Here is a 26,038-nt window from a genome sequence, read left to right as displayed (position 1 = left end):
GCAGGGCACCAAACATGTGAACAAGCTCCCTTCCAGGAAATAGTAGTGGCTGGGAGTGTGGCAGAGGGCGAGCACAAGATGGCGCTTGCCAGACCTCAGACTTTGGAGGGTATTTAAGTAGGTCCTTCCTCTTCAATTGGATGCCTGCCCCTCAGGCTGAAGCTTTAAGATAAGCAACTAGGCCTCTCTCACAAAAGGTAGGGGCACTTTTCAGTCAGCTGCATCTGCTCTGGGCCCCAGAGTGGATGGGTCCTTGTCAGCTCTTTAAGAAGCTGCTTCTTGGATTGCCGTTGCCATGTGGGCTCGTGGAAGCAAGCCCCTTCAGCTTTCAAAGTTAGATGTTTTGGGAGCTCATTTCTGAGGCGCAGGTCTTAAAAGTTGGGGTGCTAGATGTGGGGTTCAAACCCTTCACCTTTTAGAGAGAAGCTTGGGGTCAGGAGTTCCCTCCTGATCATGGGTTGCTGCACCAGAGGTGAGGTTTATGCTGAGATGTGAAAACAGAGCTGGGTGGCTTACTTTGTTGACAGATCCCGATTAAAAAGTCTTTTTAGGATTACAGAGTGGGAATCGGCACACTATGGCCCACTGCCTATTTTTGTATGGCTTTGAGCTAAGAATGGTTGGGACACAATACCACAAAGACCCAGCTCACAAAGCTTAAAATGTTGACTATCTGGACTTCTATAGAAAAGTTTGCCAACTCCTGATATAAAGCGATGTGTATTAAAGCACTGCTGGGTGAAATGTTTAGATTTATAGATTTAGACTTAGATAGGTTTAGATTATAACAGTGGTTTGTCTTTTTTGGGTGGTAAGTCACAGACCTGAGTTGTAAAACTGAGCTCTGCCTTGAAAATGCACATATACCAAATTGTGCCCATGCCCCTTCTAGCCATGATGGCCCCCAGGTTAAGAACCTTTGTGCTGTAATATTTATTAGTCCTGCATGAGCTGCCAGAATTAGGGCCCCCAGATGTACAATCTTGCTTAACCTAACTACCTCCCTAAAAGCCCTATCTCATTTGTCACTTTGGGGATTAGGCTGCAACCTCTGAATCTGCGTATGTGTATGCAGCACAGTTCAGTCTGTAATACAGATCCTGCCTCTTTAATCTGTGAGAAAGCATGCTTTCTAAAGGTGGTTTGCTCCTGAATCCCACATACTACGTATATGCTAAGGAATATTTGTTGAATTAATGAATGTTGGCCATCAGATTGATGCACACGAAAACCCACAGAGGAATGTAAGATTCTAATTGAAGTGTCACATTGAAATACTGTAGCAATTCTGAGGAGAAACTAAGAATAATCAAGGAAAGCTTTCTTTCCTTCTTAAATGAGAGAACTTCCTGTGCTTAGAACTATTTACATGTAAGGCCTTGCTGCCATTAGGACATTTGGAGTCTAAGAGTGGAAGCCAAAGCTTGAAATGGTTGATGTAGAGATTCTGAATAATCAGGAGGAGCCGGTGAGAGCTGGAGTCTTAAAATTATAAACTATTTATTTAAGAACTGACTGGAAAAACAGTTCATAATCTTGGCAGAAAAGAAAATGGTACATTATGTAATTTTATCTGGGCTAGAGAGAAAGAGGATCTAACATTCTCTTTAACAGTGCACATGAAATCGTTTTGAACAGTAGTGACTATTTCAAAGAATTTAAAGGATGAAATTCAGGGAAACTTACTGCAAACTGCCAGTGAAAAGACTCCACTCACACAAAATGGCCCTGGTAAAAGCAGGTTGGGTGTTTTTGTTTGAGGACGGGGCATGGCTCCATGAAAATGCTATCTATTTGGCTGTGTAGGACTTCTTGTCCTGAGCTGTGAATTTAGTTCAAAACCAAAACCTCTGAAGGGCCGGGATAACCCCCACTCTCCATTTAGAGGAAGATCTGATTAAAAACTTGAGGGGTTTTGTGTCCAGGTTAAGAATTTCAACCCTTCGCCACTTGAGTTTGCCTTTCAAAGAGTCATTATGAAATGGGACCATTTACATCAAAATTATGGTTCTGATTCTGGTTCCTCCTTTCAGTAAAATGAGGTAGCCTTACATTTCCAGGAGTATGGTAACACATGTAGTATTTAGTGTTTATGTTTAGATTAATAAAGGCTAATGCAATTTTATAGTTCCAATAAAAGGGTTTTTAACCCAGGAATAGAATATCCTACGTAAGTAACAAACATCCGAAATGTAACTAGCAATTCATTGAGTTTTGTTTTTTAAGTTATTTTAGGGAGGGAGGGGGGCAGAGGGAAAGGGACAGGGACTCCAAGAAGACTCTATGCTGAGCCCAGAGCCTGACTTGGGACTTGATCCCAGGACCTGAGCTGAAACCAAGAGTAGATGCTCAACCATCTGCACCACCCAGATGCCCCAGCAATTTGCTTTTCAAGCTAAATCTTACAAATCATTTAATGCTTCAACAAGAGAATGGACACCAGAATGTTTTGCATTTAAAAACTTACCTGAAACTTGTATGAGTCACTTTTATTCTTTATTGTCTTTATTTTCCAAGTTTGGGCGCCCAAACTTGGCAAACATCATGGAGATCTGTACAAACATGCATATACATATATACACTCACACATATTTAAGTTTAAAGCCTCAGTTCCTCATTAAACCTTGTACTCAGGCTCCTGTTAAAAATTGGGAAAGGGGTGAGAAGAATCAGGGAAAACATGAATAAATCCCAATTGACAACTTCCTTATTGTTACAAATTAAAGCAGTCACCTTAAGGCAAAATCCATCACCTTACTAAAACTTCCACTAAGCTACAGTCTCAGATATTTACAGGAAAATAAATAAACAGCCCCATACACCTTCAATGCAGTTTAATGACAAGCTAGCTAAGGCTTTGTGTTTTGTTGTTATTTCAGGTAAAACAGTTAATATTTCAGTGATTAAAATTTCAGGTGTTAAAAACTACAAGCAAGGTCATCATTACACTCTGAAGCTGAAGTCTTCTTCAGACACTTGTCTTTAAATGACTATGCAAATCCAGGACAGTAAAATTCAGGCTTTGTAGTTAAAATACTAATGTTTGGTGAATGAAGAGTAAACATTATTAGTTTACTCTAGGTCGTTTGATTTTATTTTTCTCTGTAGGAGCTTTCCTCTTCTGTGATAATCCAGGCCCAGTTTCCTTATTATTTGGAAGAAACGAAATTGCTTCTGGGAGACAGTAGTTTTCTACTCGAGGAGGGGATTCCTATAAAAGAGGAAAAAACATTGTTCCATTTTTTTCCTTGACTGTGCTCTTTAACCAGAAAAACTTAAAATTGGTCTTTTAAGGTATGCTACTTAGCACATCACATTTAGGGAACAGAACCGGTGTGACAAAATCTCACCTTTTATCAGAAAAATAAATTTATAGCTCAGGTGGAATTGGGCCAGCTTAGATCTTGATAATGGTTTCATTTGTAAAGTATGGCTAAGAAGTGACACCTTATATTGTCAATTTTTAAAAATATTTTTTATTTAATCTTAGAACATGTAAGATAGGTATTTGTTATTCCTCATTTTACAGATAAGATATAATGTTATTTAACCTTTTTTTATAACTGGCAGGTGGCAAAGCCAAAATTCATACACTGCCTCTAAAATCCTTGCACTTCTCTTCCTGACAACCACATTTCAACCTTAAAGGACCTTTCCCTCCTTATTACAAGTGTGATAAAACTTAATTTTCTAGCAAGATAGCAGACTGGATAACATGAAAATGAATCACAAAATACTGGGTAAGTGCCTTTTGATTCAACTCTTCCCTGATGACAACTTCTGACCCAAATACATGAAAAGCAACTACCCTAAGAAATTTAGGAAGCACATCAAAGGCATTCTATGGAACTGCAAATTAAAACCACAATGAGAGATTATGACATACTGAAATGGCTAAAATAAAGTGACAAATGATAGGTGAGGGTACAGAAAAACTGGATCACTTGTATTGGTAGGAATGTAAAATATGACCACTCTGGACACACACAACTTAGGAATCGATCCTAGTGCGATCAAATCTTTTCACACAAAACATGTGCAAAAAATGTTCATAGAAGCTTTACTCATAATAGCCCCAAAGTAGAAACAACCCAGATGTCCTTCAGTACGTTAATGATTAAACTGTAGTATATCTGAACTGTTCAGCCATAAAAAGTTAAAAAATTACTGATACAAGCAACACCTCAATGATTCTCAAGAGAATTTTGCTTTAAAAAAAAAAAAGATACACTATATTGATTCATTTTAAGATTTAAAGAAACTGACAACAGATTAGCAATTAATTGGTATAAGAGACCGCTGGGAGAAGAGAATGAAGGGAAGGAGGTGGGTGTAGTTAAGAAAAGGCAAAATGAAAGATTGCTATAGTGACACAGACTGTTCCGTGTCTTGACTGTGGTGGCAGACACATGAAGTAGAAGTGGGGAAACTGGTGGGGAAAGGAGGATTGTATCAGGTCAACATCCTGGTTGTAATATTGTACTCTATTTTTGCAAGATGTTATCCACTGGGGGAACTGTATTATTTCTTACAATTGCATGTAAAGCTACAATTACCTCAAAATAAAAGCAGCAGCACATCTTGCTCATGACCCAGATGTTGGAAATAGTAGACAATGATACTAAGGCAGCTCTTATCCTTAAAAAAGCAGACAAACTATAAAAAAGAACCAGAGATTCTAGATATTAAAAAATCTCATGGAATAGGCTTAGGAATAGAATAAAAATAACAAAAAAAAATCAGTGAAGTTGGAGGCAGATAAACAGGAATTAGAAAACAGAAAAATGATTGCAAACAAAGTAACCATGGCCTGAGGGACCTGTAGGACAGTTTCCAAAGGTATGAGTGATTAAATTAGACAGGAAGGAATGGAGCAGAAGTTATGATCAAAATTTCTCAAATTTGGTGAAAGAAGCTTACAGACTGAAGAAACCCTGCAGACATGAAGCAGGATTAATATAAAGAAACCACACCTGGAAATATCATAAATGGTGAAAATCAAAGATGAAACAGCCAGAAAAAAAAAAAAATCAGACACTGCATTTCATACAGGAGAAGAATTCAAATTACTACTAACTTCTTCTCAGAAGCAATGGAGGCCAGCAGAAAGTGGAATCTTTAGTAGAAGAAAAAACTTTATCAACCCCAAATCCTATGCCCTACAAAAAAAAAAAAAGATCCTTCAAGCATAAAGGTAAAATAGACACTCTCAAATAAAAGAAAACCAGAATTGGTCCCATAAAATCAAATCAAAAACTAGAAATCAAAGTTTTGGAATGAAGGAAAATTGAAAATCGATACCAGATAGGATAAATATGACTATATTATTCCTTTTAATTCCCTTGAAATACATAGGATTGTTTAAGCAAGTTTTGCTTTAAGGCAGAACACTGGTCTGTGGAACTGTAAGAGACAGATGGAAAATATACAACAAACTACAGAAAGTTTGCTGGCCCCTGCTTTACACTGAGGGACCCGACATTAAATATTTTAGGCTGTCTGGGACAGTCTCTGTTCAACTACTCAGCCCAGCTGTGGGAGTGCAAAAGCAGAAAAGAGAACACATAAATGATTGAATGGAGCTGTGTGCCAGTAAAACTTAGTAACACAGGCAGTGGAGAGGGTTTGACCTGTGGGCTACAGTTTACTGGCCCCTGGTTTAAAGGATAGGGGAAGTTGGGGGGGGGGCGCCTGGGTGGCTCAGGGGGTTAAGCCTCTGCCTTCGGCTCGAGTCATGATCTCAGGGTCCTGGGATCGAGCCACACATCGGGAGTCTCTGCTCAGCAGGGAGCTTCCCCTGCACTTCCCCCCTCCTTCTTCCCCCCACTTCTCTGCCTGCCTCTCTGCCTACTTGTGATCTCTCTTGCTCTGTCAAATAATAAAGAAAAAAAAAAAGGATGGGAAAGTAAAGGAACCTATGTGACTGCAAGATTTCTACATTCTATGTGAAGTGGCACAATATCATTCTAGCTAGACCATAAAAAGTTAAGTATATTGTAATCTATAGAGCAAAACACACCCTGCCTCCAACCAAAAAAAAAGGGCAAGAAAGGAAGAATACAAGAACAAAGACAAATTGAAAACTGCAAAAATATCCTAAATCCAATCATACCAATAATTACATGATGGACTAAAGAATAAAAAAGCAAGACCCAACAATACCCTTTTTAAAAGAAAGCCATTTCAAATATAAAGGAAAATTCCATTTACAATTGCATCAAGAATGAAATACCTAGGGACAAATTTAATCAAGGAGATAAAACACTTGTATACTGAAAACTAGATGACACTGACGAGAAAAACTGAAGATGACACAAATAAATGGAAAGATATTCCACACTCATGGACTGGAAGAATTAACACTATTGAAATGTCCACACTACCCAAAGCAATCTACAGGTTCAATGCAATCCCTATCAAAATTCCAATGGTATTTTTTCTAGAAGTAGAAAAAACAATCCTAAAATTTGTATGGAATCACAAAGACTCCAAATAGCCAAAGCAATCTTGAGAAAGGAGCACAAAGCTGGAGGTATCATGCTCCCTGATTTTAAATTCTATTTACAAAGCTATGGTAACCAAACAGTATAGTACTACCACACAGACAGACACATAGATCAACAGCACAGAAAACCCAGAAATAAACCCAGGCATATATAATCAATTAAAAAGGAGCCAAGAACATACAATAGGAAAAGCAGTTTCTTCAATAAGTGGTGTTGGAAAAACTAGATAGCTACATGCAAAAAAGACTGAAACAGGACCACTATCTTAAACCATATACAAAAATAAACTCAAAATGGATTAAGATTTGGATGAAAGGGGTGCCTGGGTGGCTCAGTGGGTTAAGCCTCTGCCTTCGGCTCAGGTCATGATCTCAGGGTCCTGGGATTGAGCCCCACATTGGGCTCTCTGCTCAGTGGGGAGCTTGCTTCCCCCTCTCTCTCTGCCCGCCTCCCTGCCTGCTTGTGATCTCTCTCTGTCAAATAAATAAATGAAATCTTTAAAAAAAACAAAAAAAGATTTGGATGAAAGACCTAACACATGAAACCATAAAACTAGAAGAAAATATACGTCATGAGCTCCTTGACATTGGTCTTGGTAAAAATTATTTGGATTTCACACCAAAATGAAAGGCAACGCAAAAATTAACATGTGGGGAGACCTCAAACTAAAAAGCTTATGCATAGCAAAGGACACCATCAGCAAAAGGAAAGGCAACCTAAGAAAGGGAGAAAATATTTGTGAATCATCTATCAGATAGGGGTTAATATCCCAAACAATCTGATTAAAAAATGGGCAGAGGATCTGAATAGACATTTTCCCAAAGACACAGATGGTCACAGGTATATGAAAAGGTGCTCAACATCACTAATCATCAAAGAAATGCAAATCAAAATCATAATGAGATATTACCTAACACATGTTAGAATAGCTTATCAAAAAGTATTGAGGATGTGTACTTTTAGTGGGAATGTAAACTGATGCAGCCATTATTTTTTTCTTCAAAAAATTAAAAAACATACCTCAAGAGTACACTTAGTCTGATGAGCACTGAGCAATGTACACAATTGCTGAATCATTATATTGCACATCTGAAACTATTAACACTATAAATACAATCTTAAAAAAAAGGAACTACCTTATGATTCAACAGTTCAAACCTCTATGTATCTAAAAGAAATAAAAGCACTAATTCAAAAAGATATCTGCTCTCCTATGTTCACTGCAACATTATTTACAATATCCAAGATATGAAAACCTGAGTGTTCACTGATAGATGAATGAAGAAAATTCACACACACACACACACACACAAATGGATTAATCAACCATAAAAAATATTTCAGCCAAGGAAACCCTGCCAACTATAGCAATATGGATGGACCTTGATGGCACGATGCTAAGTGAAATAAGTCAGAAAAAGAAAGACAACTACTAGATGATTTCATTTACACATGGAACCTAAAATAAAAAACAGGGGTGCCTGGGTGCTTCAGTTGGTTAAGCATCTGCCTTTGGCTCAGGTCATGATCCCAGGGTCCTGGGATCAAGTGCTACACTGGGCTCCCTGCTCAGCAAGGAGCCTGCTTCTCCCTCTTGCATTTCCCCTGTTTGTGCTTTCTCTGTCAAATAAATAAATACAATCTTAAAACAAAGATAGAACAACAACAAAATAAAACAAAAAACAAAACCCCCCAAAATCCCAAACGGGACAGATGCAAAGAACTGACGGGGTTGACAGATGCAGGGTGTGAGGGCTGGAGGAAATGGATAAGGGTGAACAAGAGGTACAAACTTCCAGTTATAAAATTAATCCTGAGGATGTAATATACAACATGGTGAGTACAGCAGTTAAGACTGTATGGTTGGGGCGCCTGGGTGGCTCAGTGGGCTAAAGCCTCTGCCTTCGGCTCAGGTCATGATCCCAGCATCCTGGGATCGAGCCCCGCATCGGGCTCTCTGCTCAGCAGAGAGCCTGCTTCTCCGTCTCTCTCTGCCTGCCTCTCTGCCTACTTGTCAAATAAATAAAATCTTTAAAAAAAAAAAAAAAAAAGACTATGGTATATTTGAAAGTTGCTGAAAGACTCAATCTTGGGAGTTATCACAAGAAAGAAAATCTGTCATTATGTATGGTGATAATTTTGCATATATAGTCATGAATACATACAACTGTTATGTTGAACATCTGAAATTAATGTCCTATGTCATTATATCGCAATTAAAAAAAAAAAAAAAGGTGCCCAGATTCTTCCTGCAGGCAGACTGGAAGACTCCTCTTTGGATAAATTGAAACAATTCAAGAAGTACACCCAAGTATGAACCCAGAAGACAGTCCCCAACAACTAGACCACCAAGACTATTGAATCCAGATCAAAACTGCCAAGACCCAACTGTGTGCTCAGTACTTCCCATCAGCTTTTTATCCTCTACTCTTAATCTGACAACTTCCTCTAATATGGAAGATAAAGACCCAAACAAAGAGGAAAATGCAGCTTAGTGGATAGAGAATATACTGGAATAAGTTAAAAAAAAAAAAATCAGTAAATCCTCTGAGATCCAGTAGAAGGTACTACATCTATGAAACAAAAAAGGTGTTATTAAAATACTAAAATGTAAATTCAAAAAACTAAAAAAGGTCTTAATTATTAAAAACATGATAGCAAAATGAAGACCTGATAAAAGGAGAAGACTGAACTGAGGGAACCTCTCAAAAAGTGAAGATTAAAAAGAGTTGTGAAATAAGAAAATCCAATATACAAGTAGCAGAAGTACTGGAGAAAACAGAAAGTGGAGGGGGAAAAAATTATTAAAATAATTCAAGATTTCCCAGAACTGAAAGACACAAGTTACCAAACCAGAAGAGGCCTACCATGTGTGGCATAATAATGAGACCCTCATGATAGTCTATCATTTTGAAATATCAAAACTAGGGACAAAAAGAGCTTCCTAATAGATTACAGTTACATATAAGAGATTATAAATCAAAATGGCTTTAACTACTCAACAGCAATACTAGAACGAGATAAGCGATCAAAAGTCTAAGGAGAAAATAGGTTCCAACCCAGAATTTGATGCCCATTCAAATGATAAGAGAAATGTAATCATAGAAAAAAGAATTTTCACACATAGAAAATCTCAGTTTATCTCCCATGAGCTTTCTCAAGAAGTTACTATAAGATGACCTTCAACTTAATGAAAGCATATCAGGATGACATGGCATACGGAAACAGAAGATCCAAATGAGAAGAGAAAGAATGGTGAATGGAGATCCTGGGACAACACCAGTTTGAAGTAGAGGGTGACCATCCAGGAGCAGTGTGGCTAAGGACATGTTGAATGCTGTCATTACCAAGATCCTTGCAGCCACTGAACCCAGCTTTTTAATTGATGTCCCCCCTCTCACCTCCTTGCATTTATCCTGAGGTCAGAACACTGGGGTGGTTCTATCTCAAGAGTCTTACTTGTGCTTGGCTTATCTTGACCATGAACTTGAACATGAAGTCACTACTCTCCCTTCCCTAGTCTGCTGCTTTGCCCCCACAGAAGTGCTCTGTTTTGACCTACATCTGAGAGCTAGGTAGGCAATGATGAGCTCAGACGCAGAAATACAGAGCAGCCCACTCCCCCACTGCATTCCTCCAGACATCTAGTGCCTGACACACAATACAACCCTGAGAAAAGCAGAGAACAAAATAACTTGAGCTTTTGAAAAAGTTACTTAGGTGTTTCTAGCAGTTAGTATTGGCTTATTGATTCCTAATCAGTACATCCCACTGCTTTATGACAAAGATTTTATTGTTTACGTTTTAGCCATTCTTTCTATATATCCTGAAAAACTCCCAAACACAAACAGCAAAAATTATACGGCAGGCTGAGTTTTGGCTTCCCCTTATTTCTATAACCATTATGTTTGAAATCCTTTGTAGTAAGACATTTATTATCATGTGTCATACCTTGCCAATTCCTGATGGCACTTTAGGTGTTCAGGATAAAGATTTTTCTTTGTCCATTCAAATAAAAACTTAAGCTATTTGTGAAAAGCAATATTCCAACATTATATAAGGCACTTTTAAGACTTTTAGAGGTACCTAGATTTTTATACCTGCCTCGTTTAACTCCAAGCTAAATGTTTACATATGTACTCATTATTATAAAAAATAGAATGAAACTGAAAGGGATTGTATAGAGCACAACCAGAGCTGAACATTCTATTTATAAACAAGCCAAGGGTTTTGCTGTGTAGTCACATCCCTATACAGATCAGCCTATCTCTGGTGATGAGGAGATCAAGGACAAAATCTTACAAACCTGCATCAAATAATCAGCAATGTACTCTGTTTTCAAGCAGTACACATTTTGGGCAGCAGCTTCTGCTATATTAACCCCTGAGTCATCTGGTTTCAGTTTATTGAAGTCAGAAAAGAGATGTGTGGCTTCTTTAAATAAAGGTACAGAATGACCAGGCAGTACCTAAAGAAAAAAAAGTAAGAAGCATCACAATCTATGGGTGCCCCAAAGTATTCAGCTGTATAATCTGTACTTAAGGACCGCCATCTCACAAAGTACTGAAAATCAAGAACTGATCACAGCAATCTTGGTTGGAAAATAATTTGTGTAAAAAAATTCTTCAAGTTGACTCAATACAAACCTTTGCTCCTCCTGACTGAAGAAGGCGTTTGAATCCTGCTTCTCGGGATTGGTCAACATATAAGATAACCTTCCACCCACTAAATGCCCCCTACAAATGAAAAAATAATCAGCGTTGAAATTATTTGGGAAATAAATGCAAAAAATACATTATTTTATCTGTAAATTTAGTTTTATGTCAACAAATAATCTTATAACCTTTACCATCTGCCATAGCAGTAACTATCTTTGGTCAGAATACTGTGAAACACATAGCCATGATGTTTGGCACACAGTAGGCCATCAATAAATACTTGAGGAATGGAGGAAAATGTTTTAATCATTAACATAAAACAAAGCAACTTCACTTTTGTCTAGCCTTTTCTTGTACTTTTTCTTATAATTAATCCAGGGTAGAACTTAATGCACAACTTCTGAGATTAGATGACACCCCCATTATATTTCTCTTGAAAATATTTACAAATCAGAACTATAAAATATCTCACTAAGGAATTACAATCAACAAAAGCCAGTGGAATTACTCTAAAAGAAGGGAATTAAGGCTAAGAAGAGCTTGGACACAGTAGAGAGCTAAGCATACAACACACAAGATTATTTAACTTGGGTTTCTAACATTTTTGCAAGCCATGGACCCCTCTGACAGCCCAGTGAAACCTATGGACCTGTTCTGTAAATAATTCTTTTAAAGAAACAGCTTTATTGAAATGTAATTTCTGTCATATGAACAATGTTTTAAAACACTGGTTTTAACATAAAGTGTAAAGGATTACAAAAAAAATTTTACTAAAAATAATCAAAATATTTACAAATTTGTGACATAATAGGTGTGCTTCTGTATTAATGAATTAAACAAAAGACCTAAGGGTGGCTGGATAGCTATTATAATTTTAAAGTGGTAAAGACAGATGGTAGCTACACTTGTGAGAATAATGTATAGTTGTCAAATCTGTTACACACCTGAAACCAATCTAACACTGTGTATCAACTATATTTCAATTAAAAAAAAGTGAACATAGGGGCGCCTGGGTGGCTCAGTGGGTTAAAGCCTCTGCCTTCAGCTCGGGTCATGATCCCAGAGTCCTGGGATCGAGCCCCACATCGGGTTCTCTGCTCGGCAGGGAGCCTGCTTCCCCTCATCTCTCTCTGCCTGCCTCTCTGCCTACTTGTGATCTCTGCCTGTAAATAAATAAATAAAAAATCTTAAAAAAAAAAAAAGTGAACATAAGCAGTATCTCAAGATGCTTGGAATTATAATGCAAAGCAAAGGTAAATTTCTGTTGGGGTAAAATCATAGGTACTATTAAAAGTTTGTGATTTGTTATAGACTTCTATAATAAAAGGAAATGTTTTCAATTGGAGGTGAGGAAAAATAAGGGTGTATTCTCCTGCCCCATCCAAAGTGTATAAACAGCCCTCCTGAGTCTGATCTACAATGCCTTTGGGAGAGTCTGTGGATCCCATGTTAAGAACCCCTAAAGGTAGATGCTGAAGAGTCTTTGGAAGAAATATAGTATGGGTCACATTTTACACATATATTTAAAATTATTTTTACCATTTCTTTTTACTTTTTTAAAAAAAGATTTATGTATTTGAGAGACAGCGTGTGCTAGCACTCACATGCACAGTGCGAGGAGAGAGGCAGAGGGAGAGGGAGAGAGAATCTCCAGCAGACTCCCAGCTGAGCGAGGAGTTCGATGGCAGGGCTTGATCTAATCATCCTGAGATCATGACCTCAGCTGAAATCAAGAACTGGATGCCTAACTAACTGAGCCACCCAGGAGCCCCACTTACACATATATTCTTTTTTTTTTTTAATTTTATTTATTTATTTGACAGAGAGAGAGATCACAGGTAGGCAGAGAGAGGGGGGGAAGGAGGCTCCCTGCTAAGCAGAGAGCTCGATGTGGGGCTCTATCCCAGGACCCTGAGATCATGACCTGAGCCGAAGGCAGCGGCTTAATCCACTGAGCCACCCAGGTGCCCCTACACATATATTCTTAAAAGAGCCATCAACATTATATTTATCTTCTTCTCAATCATGATTAAAAGAATTAGGAATTAACATTAAGCCCAATTTAGAATGCCCAAACTAAGTATATCAACAAGGCATAAAAGACAAGTACAATATCCTTATTTTGTTAATAAGCATATTCTCTTAAAATTAAAATGTAATAGTCATGACACTAAATGCCGTTCCTATCACCATATATATGTTAATACCTCAACAATGCCCGATTCTTGTCTTTGCTGGAGTTTCTTCCTCCATCTCATTGCTGCAAGTGCTAGTCTTCGTTGTTGAACATTGATTCCAGTCAAAACATCAAGTATGGAACTACTTCCCCATTCATAGTCTTCTTCCTAGACAATTAGTACAACACACTTGGATCTGGTCCTACAATATGTCCTCAAGGAGTCCATAATCATGTAAGAGTTAAAAGCTATACATTCAATTGTTATAAATACAGAGCACTAAATAAGCATCAATTTATGAGCACAGAGGAAGGAAATATACATTAATTTGGCTTCATGGGAGGGTCAAGTATTCTGACATTTAATTAGAAATCAGAAAAATACTGCATACATTTCTAAGAAATACAGATAACTACACATTAGTAATTGGTAACATATAGATTATTGGGCTTCATCTATTGTAAGAGGAACTGCAAAGAAGGACAGTTCTCAGTGGAGGTATGTGTTAATAGCTTGATTACCTGTCCATAGAAATCAGATCCCTAAGGGATCTTGATTGAAAACTTCAAAAACTACATGATAGATATTACTATGATGGTTAGTTAGGGATCAAAATATTACAGACAATTTAATATTTTTTAAAAAATGTTCTTTTAAGAAAATCTTTTTAAAAAAGATTTTATTTACTTGTCAGAGACAGAGTGAGCAGGCAAGAACATGAGCAGGGGGAGGGGCTAAGAGAGAAGCAGGCTCCCTGTTGAACAAGCGGCCAATTAAGGACTTGGGATCATGGGATCATGACCTGGGCAGAAGGCAAATGAGATGCTTAACTGACTGGGCCACCCAGGTGTCCCCAGACAATTTAATATTTAATGGGCTGGCAGTAAAGATAAAAGCTTACAATGAGGCAATCCTGAAATTTTCTGTTATTCCAAAGAGAAAAAAAAAAACAACAAAACCCCCGATTAAAATTAAATGAAACTGATATAACTGAGAATCTGGGACTGTGATCTCTGAATTTTTTTGCTTTGTTAATGTGAACCTTATAAAATTGGTATAATCTAATTGGTCACATTTGGTTATTTCAATTATATGAACGGTCAGTGTAGATGCTGGAATCAATTATTAGGACAATTACTTTTAATGAAAAATGATTCTTCATATTAACGTGAATACACACCAGTACGAAGTGTCCAGCAGTCCGGCATGCTTCCAGATAGGAGCGATGAAGCACCCATTTCCCAGCTGCCACTGAGGCTAAATACTTCTCGTTTCGAAGTGGATGTCCCACAACAATGTGTGTACAATTGGGATCAAAGCACTGTTTCTCTATTACTAATCCACCTAAAGTAGAGAAAAATTGAATTCTTAACTTCTTCCTAGGAAAAACATGTCAACTCAGCATAAAATTATTTATAAATAAAATGCACTAAATAACCTGAAAAGCCTTGACTGATGGTTATTTTACTTCACATATATATACTTTTATAAAATATATTTTTTAAAAGATTATTTACTTAACAGAGGGCGAGCAAGCACAAGCAGTGGGAGCACATTCTAGTATCAAAACCTTTCTATTCAAGACTCAATTACAGCACAATCTGTCTTCATCCGCCTCTCTTCTCTATCCTCTTCTAGACAATTCTGTTAGTTCATATAACTCTTGTCCAGAGTTTACAGGGATGGAACAAAATATAGGAATCAGGCAAATGAAGCAGCTTCTTCTGTTCTGGAAGCTCTAGGTAAAGCTGAACAATTTTGATTTATAACTCTAATTTATTGGGGGACCAGGAAACAGTGTTCCACATGAGTCTAGTTTCTAAGAAACACAGCTTCTCAACTGTATGACTGTATTTGACAGAAATATTAAAAAAAAATCTATCATAGTTTTCCACATTCTTAACAGGACAGCACTAAGTAACATTTAATCTTTTCTTGAGGACTCAGGGCCGTCATTGAAAACAACCATTATTTAATGTTTCCTCTATACGAAGTTATCAGATTGAGTTCTCCCCCTATACGTTCCTTAATTCCGCAGAGCTACCTTGTCCAATACAGCAGCCATTAGCCACACATGGCTGTCACACACCTGAAGCATAGCCAGACCAAACTGAGACGTGCTACAAGTGCAAAATGTCACTGATATTTTATATTGATTACATGTTGAACATACTTCATGTGAAGGTTAAATAAATATATGCTTTATTAATTTTACTTTTTTTTCCTTCTTAAATTGTGACTACTACTAAGTTTAAAATTAGTGGCCTTTGCTCTCTTTTTATTGGACAGTACTGCTTAGAGCAAGCACCAGGTTACCTGTCTAGTATGCTGCTTCCAGGATGTCAGATGGAGTCTGATAATAATTGAGTAAGAATGTTACCTAAGAAGGAGCTCCTCTCTGGGTATTACCATATCTTCAGCTTTACAAAAATACAGTTGTATTTTAAGTCTATAATTTCAATGATTTCATCAAGGAACAAAAGCTCAAGGCAGCAAAACAGACTCTTAAATCATTTTAATGATTGGTTTCAATTTAAATCTTTAAATCCTATGACCCAGTGACTTTAGATTTAGAAGTATAAAAAGTCAAAGTTCTAATGCTGAGTCAATACATACCACCTAAGACAAGTTACCCATCTTCTTTTTTTTAAGTTACCCATCTTTTATTTGATTTTTTTAAGTAGACTTTACACCCAATATAGGGCTCAAACTCATGACCCCAAGATAAAGAACTGCATGCTCTACCACCTGAGCCAGCCAGGTGCCCCACCCATCTTTTTTTTCTCAATTTGTACATCTTACAAATGATATCAACTACATTGACTTCCAAGGAAGGTTACATTTTTGACTTAAAATACTTGTACCTAGTTTTTCAATCAGGTGACAATAATCAATACGTTCTTGAGGATTCAGAGATGACAACTGAAATATATACTGTTTTTTTAAATCTTCATGTGTTTCCTCTATTGTTATAATCTGAAATGAAAGAGTTTTATTTTAGAAAAAATTAACATTAAAAAGGTTATCAATCAGGTACATGGTTCTTTTAAGTGACATTTTTAGTTTTTTGACTTATCAAATACAGAAATAATAGGATGCAGAGAAATGCAGTTTTCAACATTTGCGAACTCTTAATAGTGGTACCAGCAAATTTCTAATGCAGCATAATAGCAATATCAAAAAGGTTGTCATCATACTAAGGATAAACTAACCTTCTCTCTAGGGTGTGGAGCTACTGGTGGGTTGGCAAGGGGGAAGGCAATACTGGGCGCTTGAGGTGTAGGGATCAGGTGGCTGTCTTTTACCGGTGTTTCCAGTTCTTCAGAGATTGGGGGTTTTGGAGCTTCAGTCACACACACGTTTCCGGGATCACAGACAGCTGAGGGCAATAAAATGCTGCAGTGTGATGTTATCCAAATACGACTAAGAACAAATTGAGGCAAATATTCTCATCTGTCTTAACCAAGATGAAATTAAACACAAATTCTGGAATGTAAAAAGTACATGCAAAAAGAAATAGCCTATTTCTAGAGCTTATAAATAAATGCAATTAATTAGCTTTTTAAAAAGGCAAATGGTATTATCTGTGGGCTCCTCCCAACCCTTTATTTTTTAAAATTTTATTTATTTATTTGACAGAGAGAGAGAGACCACAAGTAGGCAGAGAGGCAGGCAGAGAGAGAGGGGGGAAGCCAACTCCCTGCCGAGTAGAGAGCCTGATGCGGGGCTCAATCCCAGGACCCTGAGATCATGACCTGAGCAGAAGGCAGAGGCTTACCCCACTGAGCCACTCAGGTGCCCCTCCCAACCTTTTAACTACCCGGCTTTCATCAGAACAATGTAACCCAAATTTGTAAAATGAAAGCCATGTTACACCTGAAGAAAATCTACCTAGTGCAGAGACATAATCATGTGATACGATAAAATGGGGGGAAAAAAGATGACCAAAGGTGAAAGACAGGAATCAATCTGTCTTCAAGGTAAAGCCCATAGGGGAAAAAAACTGGAAGAATTCAGAAAGGAACACATACAAATCCAAAGAACAAATGTAGGTACCTGCTGGGTGGAATTTAGAAGACTTAGATGAAAATAAGATGACAGGGAAGAAAACAAACATTAATGATACAAATAAAGGATAAGAATGAGAGGAAGAATAGGGAAAACTATGGAAAAAACTGCCCAATCCTCAATTTGCAAATTTAAGAATCAAAATATATTTTTCAATTTTACTAGCAAGTTATCTCAATTCATAGTAATTTTTCTCTTACATTTAAACCAAAATCAGAAATACCTAGCAAGTTTTTTTTGTTTGCATATGTAATTCAGAGAACTGCGATGTACTTATCTATTTTTAAGAAGTTAACATGTACTTAATACAAACAAATGAATAGATTTCTTCTCATTACCCTGTTCAGCAATTTCTGAGTCACGTAAAGCCTCCTGGGAAGGAGAGTCCTCCAATTTTTTAATGTCGACCTGAAGCTCTGAATACTGTGTGGGACAACTAGGCCACTGCAAACTGCTGGCAAGTCTTGCTCTCTCCTCCCTGGCTGTCGGGTCATCCCAAATGATCTGTTCATTCTGGGAAGGCTCTGTGTTGACATCAGGTACTGTTTGACGTGACTGCCTAAGGAATAAAAGCGACAATTTTAATAAACAGTTAACTACAACAAAATCTATACTCATAAATTCCGTAAGTTAGATGGCAAATTTGAGGCTCACCTTTATATGCCCGCCATCTAGCAAAGAGTAAGCTACCTCAAAATATTGAGTAAATGCACTTTGGGACATTTTTTCTTTTTAAAATATTTCTTCCAGAAACTGACAAAATGTTTTAGTTAGAAAAGGAAACAACCATTTTGACTAAATGTCCATTTATTTAAAACTTCAAAGGGGAAAGAAAGTTTACTGTCAAGAAATTGTTTTAAAATTCGAAAATGATTGCTGTATTTAAAAATGGAATTTCTTCTAATTATACAGACTTAGGGAAAGGAAACATGGTAATGTTCAGAAAACTGGTTACTTTGCTTATGAGATGTTGTATTTTTATCACTTGAAATAATAAAAACTATAATTAGTACTATAAAAGCTGCCTTAAAAGAAGGTCCCTTTGGCTCTTGGTAACCAAACCTCCTAGAGTCTAAGATAGAGCAGCCATATACTGAATGAGAGTGAAGTGTGTTTTATGTCATAATTTTAGCAACTCCACTAGAGTAAATATAATTCCAACTATTTCCCTTCTATGTATATACATGTAAGTGGAATCTTAGCAAATATAATTTACCAAAGCTGATGGTACCCCCACAGTTCATTTGCCTCAAATACAAGGAAGATAGCCTTTTATTCTGAGTTTATTTATCTACTCTGACTTGGCACAAGATTTAGGGTCTCTGTAATGACAACACATGATCTGAAGTACAGTAAATAAAAAGCCACTTTCACTCAGCATCCAGACATAGAATTGGCCTCATGAAACACATAGGTAGCATATGACAGATGCATAGCTCTATCAATCAGTTCAAGATACAAGTCACCTAACATTCATCAATATAATTGGAGATTCTTCTATCAGGAAAAAGATGTAGTTACACTACTGAACTTCAGTCATATCACGCTGTGATCTGTAATCATCTTCCCTAGAAGATAAATTCGTAAAGAGAATACAAAATACATGTAGTTCTAGTAAGAAATAACTTTAATTTAGAACTAATATTATTTAACACTAACATGACAGAACAGAGAGAATTACCGATTGAATCCATTTCAAATGAGGCAAACTGGATCTTAAAATCATTTCTCAGGGGAGGTAATAAAAAATATTAATCATACCACAACGTGAAAGCAGTTGCTTGGTATGGAACAAACCCTGTCTGCTTCCTATCCCAAAGTAAGAATTCTAGAACTGCTTGGAACAAGGGAGGGAAGGAGAAAAAGCTAGGGAGGAAGGAAATGCGAGACAGTGAAAGGCCACACAACCAATACATAATATATTTAGTTTGCGCTACACAAAGCCCGGTGTATAACCCTTTTCCTGATCTTGATAGTCTAATCTTTGGCTTTACAGATTGCTACCCGCCCCCCCCCCCCCAAAGGTGCAAAATTAGGCTTAACTCACGGAACTGAGGCAGCAGGAACCTAAATAATGAACTACCTTTCTCTCAAGTCACAGAGTCACTCCTTTCCACCATCAGTGACAGGTACATACCTCAGTGCTTCCAGGACTCTACTTCGCCCACTGCGGGCAGAGCGAGTGCTATCAGGGGTTGAAGAAGCACTGTTACAACCACTTCTTGAAAGAGAAGCCCTCTGCCCTTGGGGTTTCACTATTGATGTTGCAGACATTATCTCCTGCAGCTGCTTTTGAAAGTTCTCTCTCATCTCCAAGGTCTGTGTCAGAGCTTGAAAACACATAAACAATTAAGTTTTTCTCTCTTGTTTTAAGTTTCTTTTTTTAATTGCATCTCATACACGTTAACTGTTTTGTCTAGATCTGGCTGAACACAAATTTATTGACATTTATTGAATACTTACTACACATTATAGTAATGCACTAAGACTAGGAATACTGCAGAATACTGCAGAACACAAAGGCAGTCCTTACCAGGATGACTGCATATGAAAAAAATCAAGAAGCTCTACTAAGACACACTGCTAAGACCTGGTGATTATCCCTTTTGTAGAGCTCCCTGCCTGCTTGTGACCCTCTCCCGTGTTATGTACCGCACTCTGAGGTGCACTACAGGAATTAACATATGTGATTTTTCCCCTGTGGTCCTTGAAAGCAGACCACAGTATATTTACCTTTGGTTTCCTTGTAGATTAAATATAGAAATAGGCACTAAATTAAATATTTTTGGAATGAATTGAGTGGGACTAACTAAATAGATAAGTCATAAGGAAAGCTCTAGTAGGATAAGATGAGTAAGGAAAATAGAGAATATTAATCCATTAAAAATAAGACATCTATAGATACAAAGTTATTCACTGGAGCACTCTTTGTAATAGCAAGAAATCAGAAATAAACTGGCTGCCTACAAAAGGGACTGGCTAAATGGCCATTCAGAGTTGTGAAAGAAGATTCAAAATGAAGCACTGCTAAGAGAGTCACTTAAAACAGAGTCAAAGGACGCTAAGGAAGTAGGGCCTGCACACAGTCTCCTGTTTCAATTCCCAGAACACCATGAATTGTTAACTTCTGTCAACTGCGACTTGTCAATTGCAAACTCCAACACCTCCTAGAACATATCCTTCTATTTTGGACTGAAGGAGCAATGTTAATACCTGTTAGCCAAATGATAATCTTGTATTAGTTTAAACTCTGACACCACCAGGGGCAACTGGGTGGCTCAGTCAGTTAAGTGTCTGCCTTCCGCTGAGGTCATGATCCTAGGATACTGGGATCGAATCCCACACCAGGCTCCCTGCTCAGTGGGGAGCCTGCTCCTCTCTCTCCCTCTGCCCCCACCGGGCTTGTGCTCTCTCTCTCTCGCTCAAATAAATAAAATCTTAAAAATAAATAAACAAATTTTGACAGCACCAATCATATTTCTTTCAGAACAAGTTATATAGCCATCTGGTTTTTGCCTATATAAGCCTGTACTCTCCGCTTGCAATTAAAGGAGTTTCAGTGGACTATATCACCTGGACTGCAATCCCCAAAACTTCAAATAATCAGTTTTGGTTGCTTTATAGCCTCTTCTTCTCGGTCAACACAACAAATACTAGACAGTTGAAAGAGAGAAAAGAAAAGAAAAGAGGAAAGAAAAAAGAAAAAGACCAAAGAAGCTCGTGTACCAAAATCAAACACTCCGCAAGTTAAACTATTAAGCAAAAAAGATAAGGATCAAAGGGTAAAACAGCATATATATTATGTCTACCCTTTATACATTTTTTTTTAAAGTGCAGAAGGGGAGAACATATGTACTTATGATTATGTATGTATAAAACAACTCTAATAACTCAAAAACCTAAGAAACTAAAAACATTGGAAGGGTGGGAGAAACTCTTCATGCATCCTTCCATACCTTTAAACCATGTCACATATACCAAAGCTTTTTGGAAGTTACTGAAAAGAACTGAAGAAGAAATCTTTACAAAACCACCAATCCCACCTACCTTTAACAAAATAGGGCTATCACACTACCTCTATAAAATACCTAGTTCCACAGATTTCACAAGTTTGACACTTACAAATCACTAAAGCTTTGTATATTGTTACTTAATGATTGGCATGGAACTTTAATTCAATCCTCAAATATATGCTTTATAGCGACACAGAAAACAACTGTTTTTCCATGCAACGGAAGCATTCTGTATGAAAGATAATATATTTGTAAACAAATTTTTTTTGTAATTTAAAATATTTTACCTCCTTTAGAGTCACTCCTTCCAGTGCCATTTGATGTTGCTGATTCTTTGTTACTGGTGGCCACACTGTCTATATTGTTTTCTTCTACAGGCAAATGATCTGGCTATTTAAGGAGAAAAGTTACAATGTCTTAAACCAAGTCACTGCACAAAATTTCAAAGCACCATATGATTAGACATTCAACTTAAGGAGGGGGTAAATGTGTCATCCATATTATCTACCTCATCATCCTTTGTTGCTGAATCCACTGAGAGTAGTCGACTATTAGAGAGTCTGCCATCTTGCACTGTACTGATATCCAAGCTCATTTTGGGATTGTAAGTATGTGGATAAAGAGATTCAGGAAGGTGTTTATACTCTTGCGCACACTGCAACACAATGGCATGCTTTAAACAGGACTGAAAAACATCTTAGTGAATAAATTACATGAAGTAGAATAAGGACAACCAATACATTACATCCTAAGATGGCAAAAGTTTGCAGAATTAAAGTTTTGAAAAGTAGGTGATACTGAAATATACCATCATACAAATGACAAAATTGCTCTAATTTTAATGTCATGTGCACTGAAGAATAAGATCTAATTCATTCCTATGCTTTTCCAAGGAATCATTCATACTTCTAGAAATATTCAGAAAGCAAAGAAATAGTTCTAAACTGCATTGGCATGCTAAATTAATTCTCCTTAAATTACGGTAACGTTATCTTTCACATAATTTTTAGTTAGTGAAAAGAACCAGAGAAATCAGAAAGAGTACCCATAAAGGAGTTGTTAAGTATTTAGGGACTGATCTTAAGTTTTTAATGCCAAAGAAATGAAGTGTGCACTGTTAACTAGGGTTATCAAACTTGTTTACATACATGGAAACTGGTTTGTGTCTTCAAAACAATGTTTGTATACATTCTCATTTAATAGAGAGGGAAGGAAAAAAAGTCTTGCTTACTTCTAAAAGCCAGTGCTCTGAAACAATGTGTACTCCTCTTTCTTTTACAGATTTATACTCTCGGTTAGTGTCATTTGGTCGGCCTTGATAAATGAAATGAGTCACTGTTTCATCAAAACTCCATCTGAAACAACCAAATTTTAAAAAACAAATAACTAAGAGAAATATCTGAGTTTAAGATGATCATTACTCTCTATGAATAGAATATATCCACCTTCACAAAACTTTTACAATCTAGAGTAAATATGGACGTTAAATGACAGGCTCCTTTTTTTTTTTTTTTTTTTGGTCAAATGTTACATATGTATCTCTAAGTACGTAAGTTTAGAGAAAGATCTGGAGGGCAGTCTTTCAAAATATTACTTGTTTCTTTATACTTTTTTGAATTGTTTAAAGTTTCTTTCTTTCTTTTTTTTTTTTTACAATGAGTATCACCTTAAAGTAACAATAAAGGTATTTCAAATCAATAAAATAGGCTAAGCATCCAGTCTCTCCTCCAGTTTTTGGCAATTACTAGTCATTCTACATCTGCTGTATGCACCACAATAAACTATGTTCTTTTTTAAAAAAATTATTAATTTCAGAGAGAGAGAGAGAGAGAAAGTGAGAGAGCATGAGAGGAGAGAAGGTCAGGGGGAGAAGCAGACTCCCCATGGAGCCGGGAGTCCGATGTGGGACTTAATCCTGGGACTCTGGGATCATGACTGGAGCTGAAGGCAATCAATCAACCAACTGAGCCACCCAGGCACCCATAAACTATGTTCTTTATATAACATCTCAGCCATTCCTCTCAACAATCCCAACACATTAATATTATTATATCCACCTTACAGATAAGGACACTGAAGATTAAGTAATATGTTTAAGAATATTCAGTAAGTGACAGAGCCAGTTTTGACTTCAAAACCCATACTCTTAAGGATTACATTATCCTACAATCTCCTGATTCTTCCCATGTAATAGTTTCCTGACCTAGGAAAATAATCTAAGAATTGTAAAATACATACTATACTTCTTAAAATCAAGTAAAAACCAAAGAGAAAGTAAAAATTATATTTCTGAATATAATCGCCAAAATAGAGGTTTCTCATTATGGACACTTAACACACTTTCCATTTACTAAATAAGAAATATCTCTGAACTTTTTAAATAGCCAAGTTAAATTAAGAAGGCATATTTCCTTCTAAATTATAAACATCTCTAGTTTCTACTCTATTGTCTGTGTTTCCTTAAAAATAAGAGTAAAGAACATCTTGCCTGATTTAGTTGTTAATCTAATAGTTGTTTCCACTTTTGATGTTAGGGAAAACAATACAAACTTAAATAAATTATAAATTAAAAAAATAGAGGAACATATCTGCCCAATTCATCTTGCTTCATGCCTCACTGTGATGATATGGAAACTATGAGTTTCAGTCCTCAGAGATTCTTTAACGACAGACTGTCAATGGTCATAAATGGTTTAGTTCAGGAATTAGCAAATTTTTTCTCACAAGACCAAATGATAAATATTTTAGGCTTTGCAGGGCAAAAAGCTGTTATAGTTGCAACTGTAAAAAGTTACAACTACTCAACTCCTGCCTTGTATTAAAGCAGTCATAGATAATACATAAACTAATAGGCATGGCTATATTCCCCCAAAAAACTCACAAAAACAGATGGCTGACCCTCTGGTCTAGATCAGTGCTTTCAGCAAAATTGTTACTTTACAAGCTATTTTGTAAATATGTGGGAGTGATTTTGTTGTTACAATAATGTGTTTATATGATGAGGGGAGCTAATAGCATTTAATAAGTTCAAGGGATGCTAGAAATTCTGAGGAACAGTTATAAATACAATTATCCCATATCTTGCACGATTCTCTAATGTCCTGACACAAATTCAGAGGTTAAAAAAAAGTTTGTTTACAACTGAGTCCTATTTACTTAAAAACACAAGTAGGTTTTTTGGTTTTTTTGTTTATTTTTCAGTTTAAATATACACTAATATATAGGACATCCAACTACTGAGCAACTGATGGAAGACTATACTTTGCTTAATTTGTAACTTTGCCAAATTGTGAACAAATCTTGGTAAAGTCCTGTTACCAAAGAAAATGCTGCTCATGGTATCTGAGTCTCTGTATCTGTTTTAGCCTTGGGGCTGTAGCATTTTAAGTGATTTTACATATGTATGTAAGCATATGAATACTCTGTTTTCTTCCAGTGTCATCAGCCACAGGCATTTACATACTAAACATGTATTTTATGGTTCTGTGCCTTCTCATGACCTTCATTTATTAAAATTATGAAAGTGGTTAAGTTATGGGTTGCCTGGGTGGCTCAGTTGGTTATGTGTCCAACTCTTGATCTCAGCTCAGGTCTTGATTTCAGGGTCATGAGTTCAAGCCTGCATTGGGCTCCACTTTGGGTGTGGTGCTTACTTAAAAAAAAAAAAAATAGTTGTCATATTTGTGAAATCCTTTTAGAAGAGGTAATGCTATGACATGCTGAGGAGCTCTGGCCTACGTGTTTAACAGTAGGAAGCCAGAGGTATGTCAGATAATCTCTTCAGGATGTTCAGGTTCTAGCTTATGGATGGGAAAAAGTAGGACAGTTTTCATTTGAGAACACATAAACATATAAATATTGTAACCTCTACGTATTAAAGTGTTCTTCTCTCTCATCTAACACCAAGTCTGAGAAATCCCTTTCAGGAATAGATTTTTTTTTTTTAAGATTTTATTTATTTATTTGTGAGAGAGAGAGAGAGAGAGAGAGCACAGGCAGACAGAGTGGCAGAGGGAGAAGCAGGCTCCCTGCGGAGCAAGGAGCCCGATGTGGGACTCGATCCCAGGACGCTGGGATCATGACCTGAGCCGAAAGCAGCCGCTTAACCAACTGAGCCACCCAGGCGTCCCATAGATTTTTTTTTTAAGATTAATTTATTTAGAGAGTGAGTAAGCATGTGCACAAGTTGGGGCTGGGGGTGGAGGGACAGAGGGAGAGGGAGAAAAAGTCTTAAACAGACTCCTTGCTGAGTGCAGAGCCTGATGTAGGGCTCAATCTCATGACCCTGAAATCACAATCTGAGCCAAAACCAAGGGATGGGCGCTGAACTGACTGCACTACCCAGGTGTCCCAAGGAATGTATTTAAGCAAACTTTTAATCAGTTAAATCTGAATTACTTACCAATTTCAGTAACAGATTCTATTTTCACAATGAGAGGACTAGCATTTTTTTTTTTAATTTAAGATTTTTATTTATTTATTTGACAGACAGAGATCACATGTAGGCAGAGAGGCAGGCAGAGAGAGAGGAGGACGCAGGCTCCCCCCTGAGCAGAGAGCCCGATGCGGGGCTCAATCCCAGGACCCTGGGATCATAACCTGAGCCAAAGGCAGAG

The 26,038-nt window shown here is 37.1% G+C and overlaps 1 protein-coding gene across 1 annotated transcript in view; it reads right to left on the bottom strand.

Annotated features, from left to right (window-relative positions):
- Nucleotides 1-2,451: 2,451 nt before the first annotated feature.
- TOPBP1 (DNA topoisomerase II binding protein 1) overlaps nt 2,452-26,038 on the bottom strand; it is a 59,499-nt gene continuing 35,912 nt past the window's right edge. The window contains exons 17-28 of the mRNA XM_080806796.1: nt 22,654-22,777; nt 21,931-22,077; nt 21,710-21,812; nt 19,547-19,739; nt 17,748-17,968; nt 16,554-16,720; nt 16,206-16,317; nt 14,522-14,685; nt 13,372-13,509; nt 11,153-11,242; nt 10,813-10,974; nt 2,452-3,211 (exon numbers count right to left, since the gene is read on the bottom strand). Of these exons, the coding sequence (XP_080662922.1) occupies nt 3,068-3,211; nt 10,813-10,974; nt 11,153-11,242; nt 13,372-13,509; nt 14,522-14,685; nt 16,206-16,317; nt 16,554-16,720; nt 17,748-17,968; nt 19,547-19,739; nt 21,710-21,812; nt 21,931-22,077; nt 22,654-22,777 (1,765 nt within the window). The 3' untranslated portion in view covers nt 2,452-3,067. The remainder of the gene's footprint in view (nt 3,212-10,812; nt 10,975-11,152; nt 11,243-13,371; nt 13,510-14,521; nt 14,686-16,205; nt 16,318-16,553; nt 16,721-17,747; nt 17,969-19,546; nt 19,740-21,709; nt 21,813-21,930; nt 22,078-22,653; nt 22,778-26,038) is intronic.

The sequence above is a fragment of the Martes martes genome (assembly GCF_963455335.1).
Source record: "Martes martes genome assembly, chromosome: 1".
NCBI classification, from domain to species: Eukaryota; Metazoa; Chordata; class Mammalia; order Carnivora; family Mustelidae; genus Martes; species Martes martes.
The sequence above is the reverse complement of the archived record's forward strand: the minus strand, read 5'-3'. Positions and strand labels throughout refer to the sequence as shown.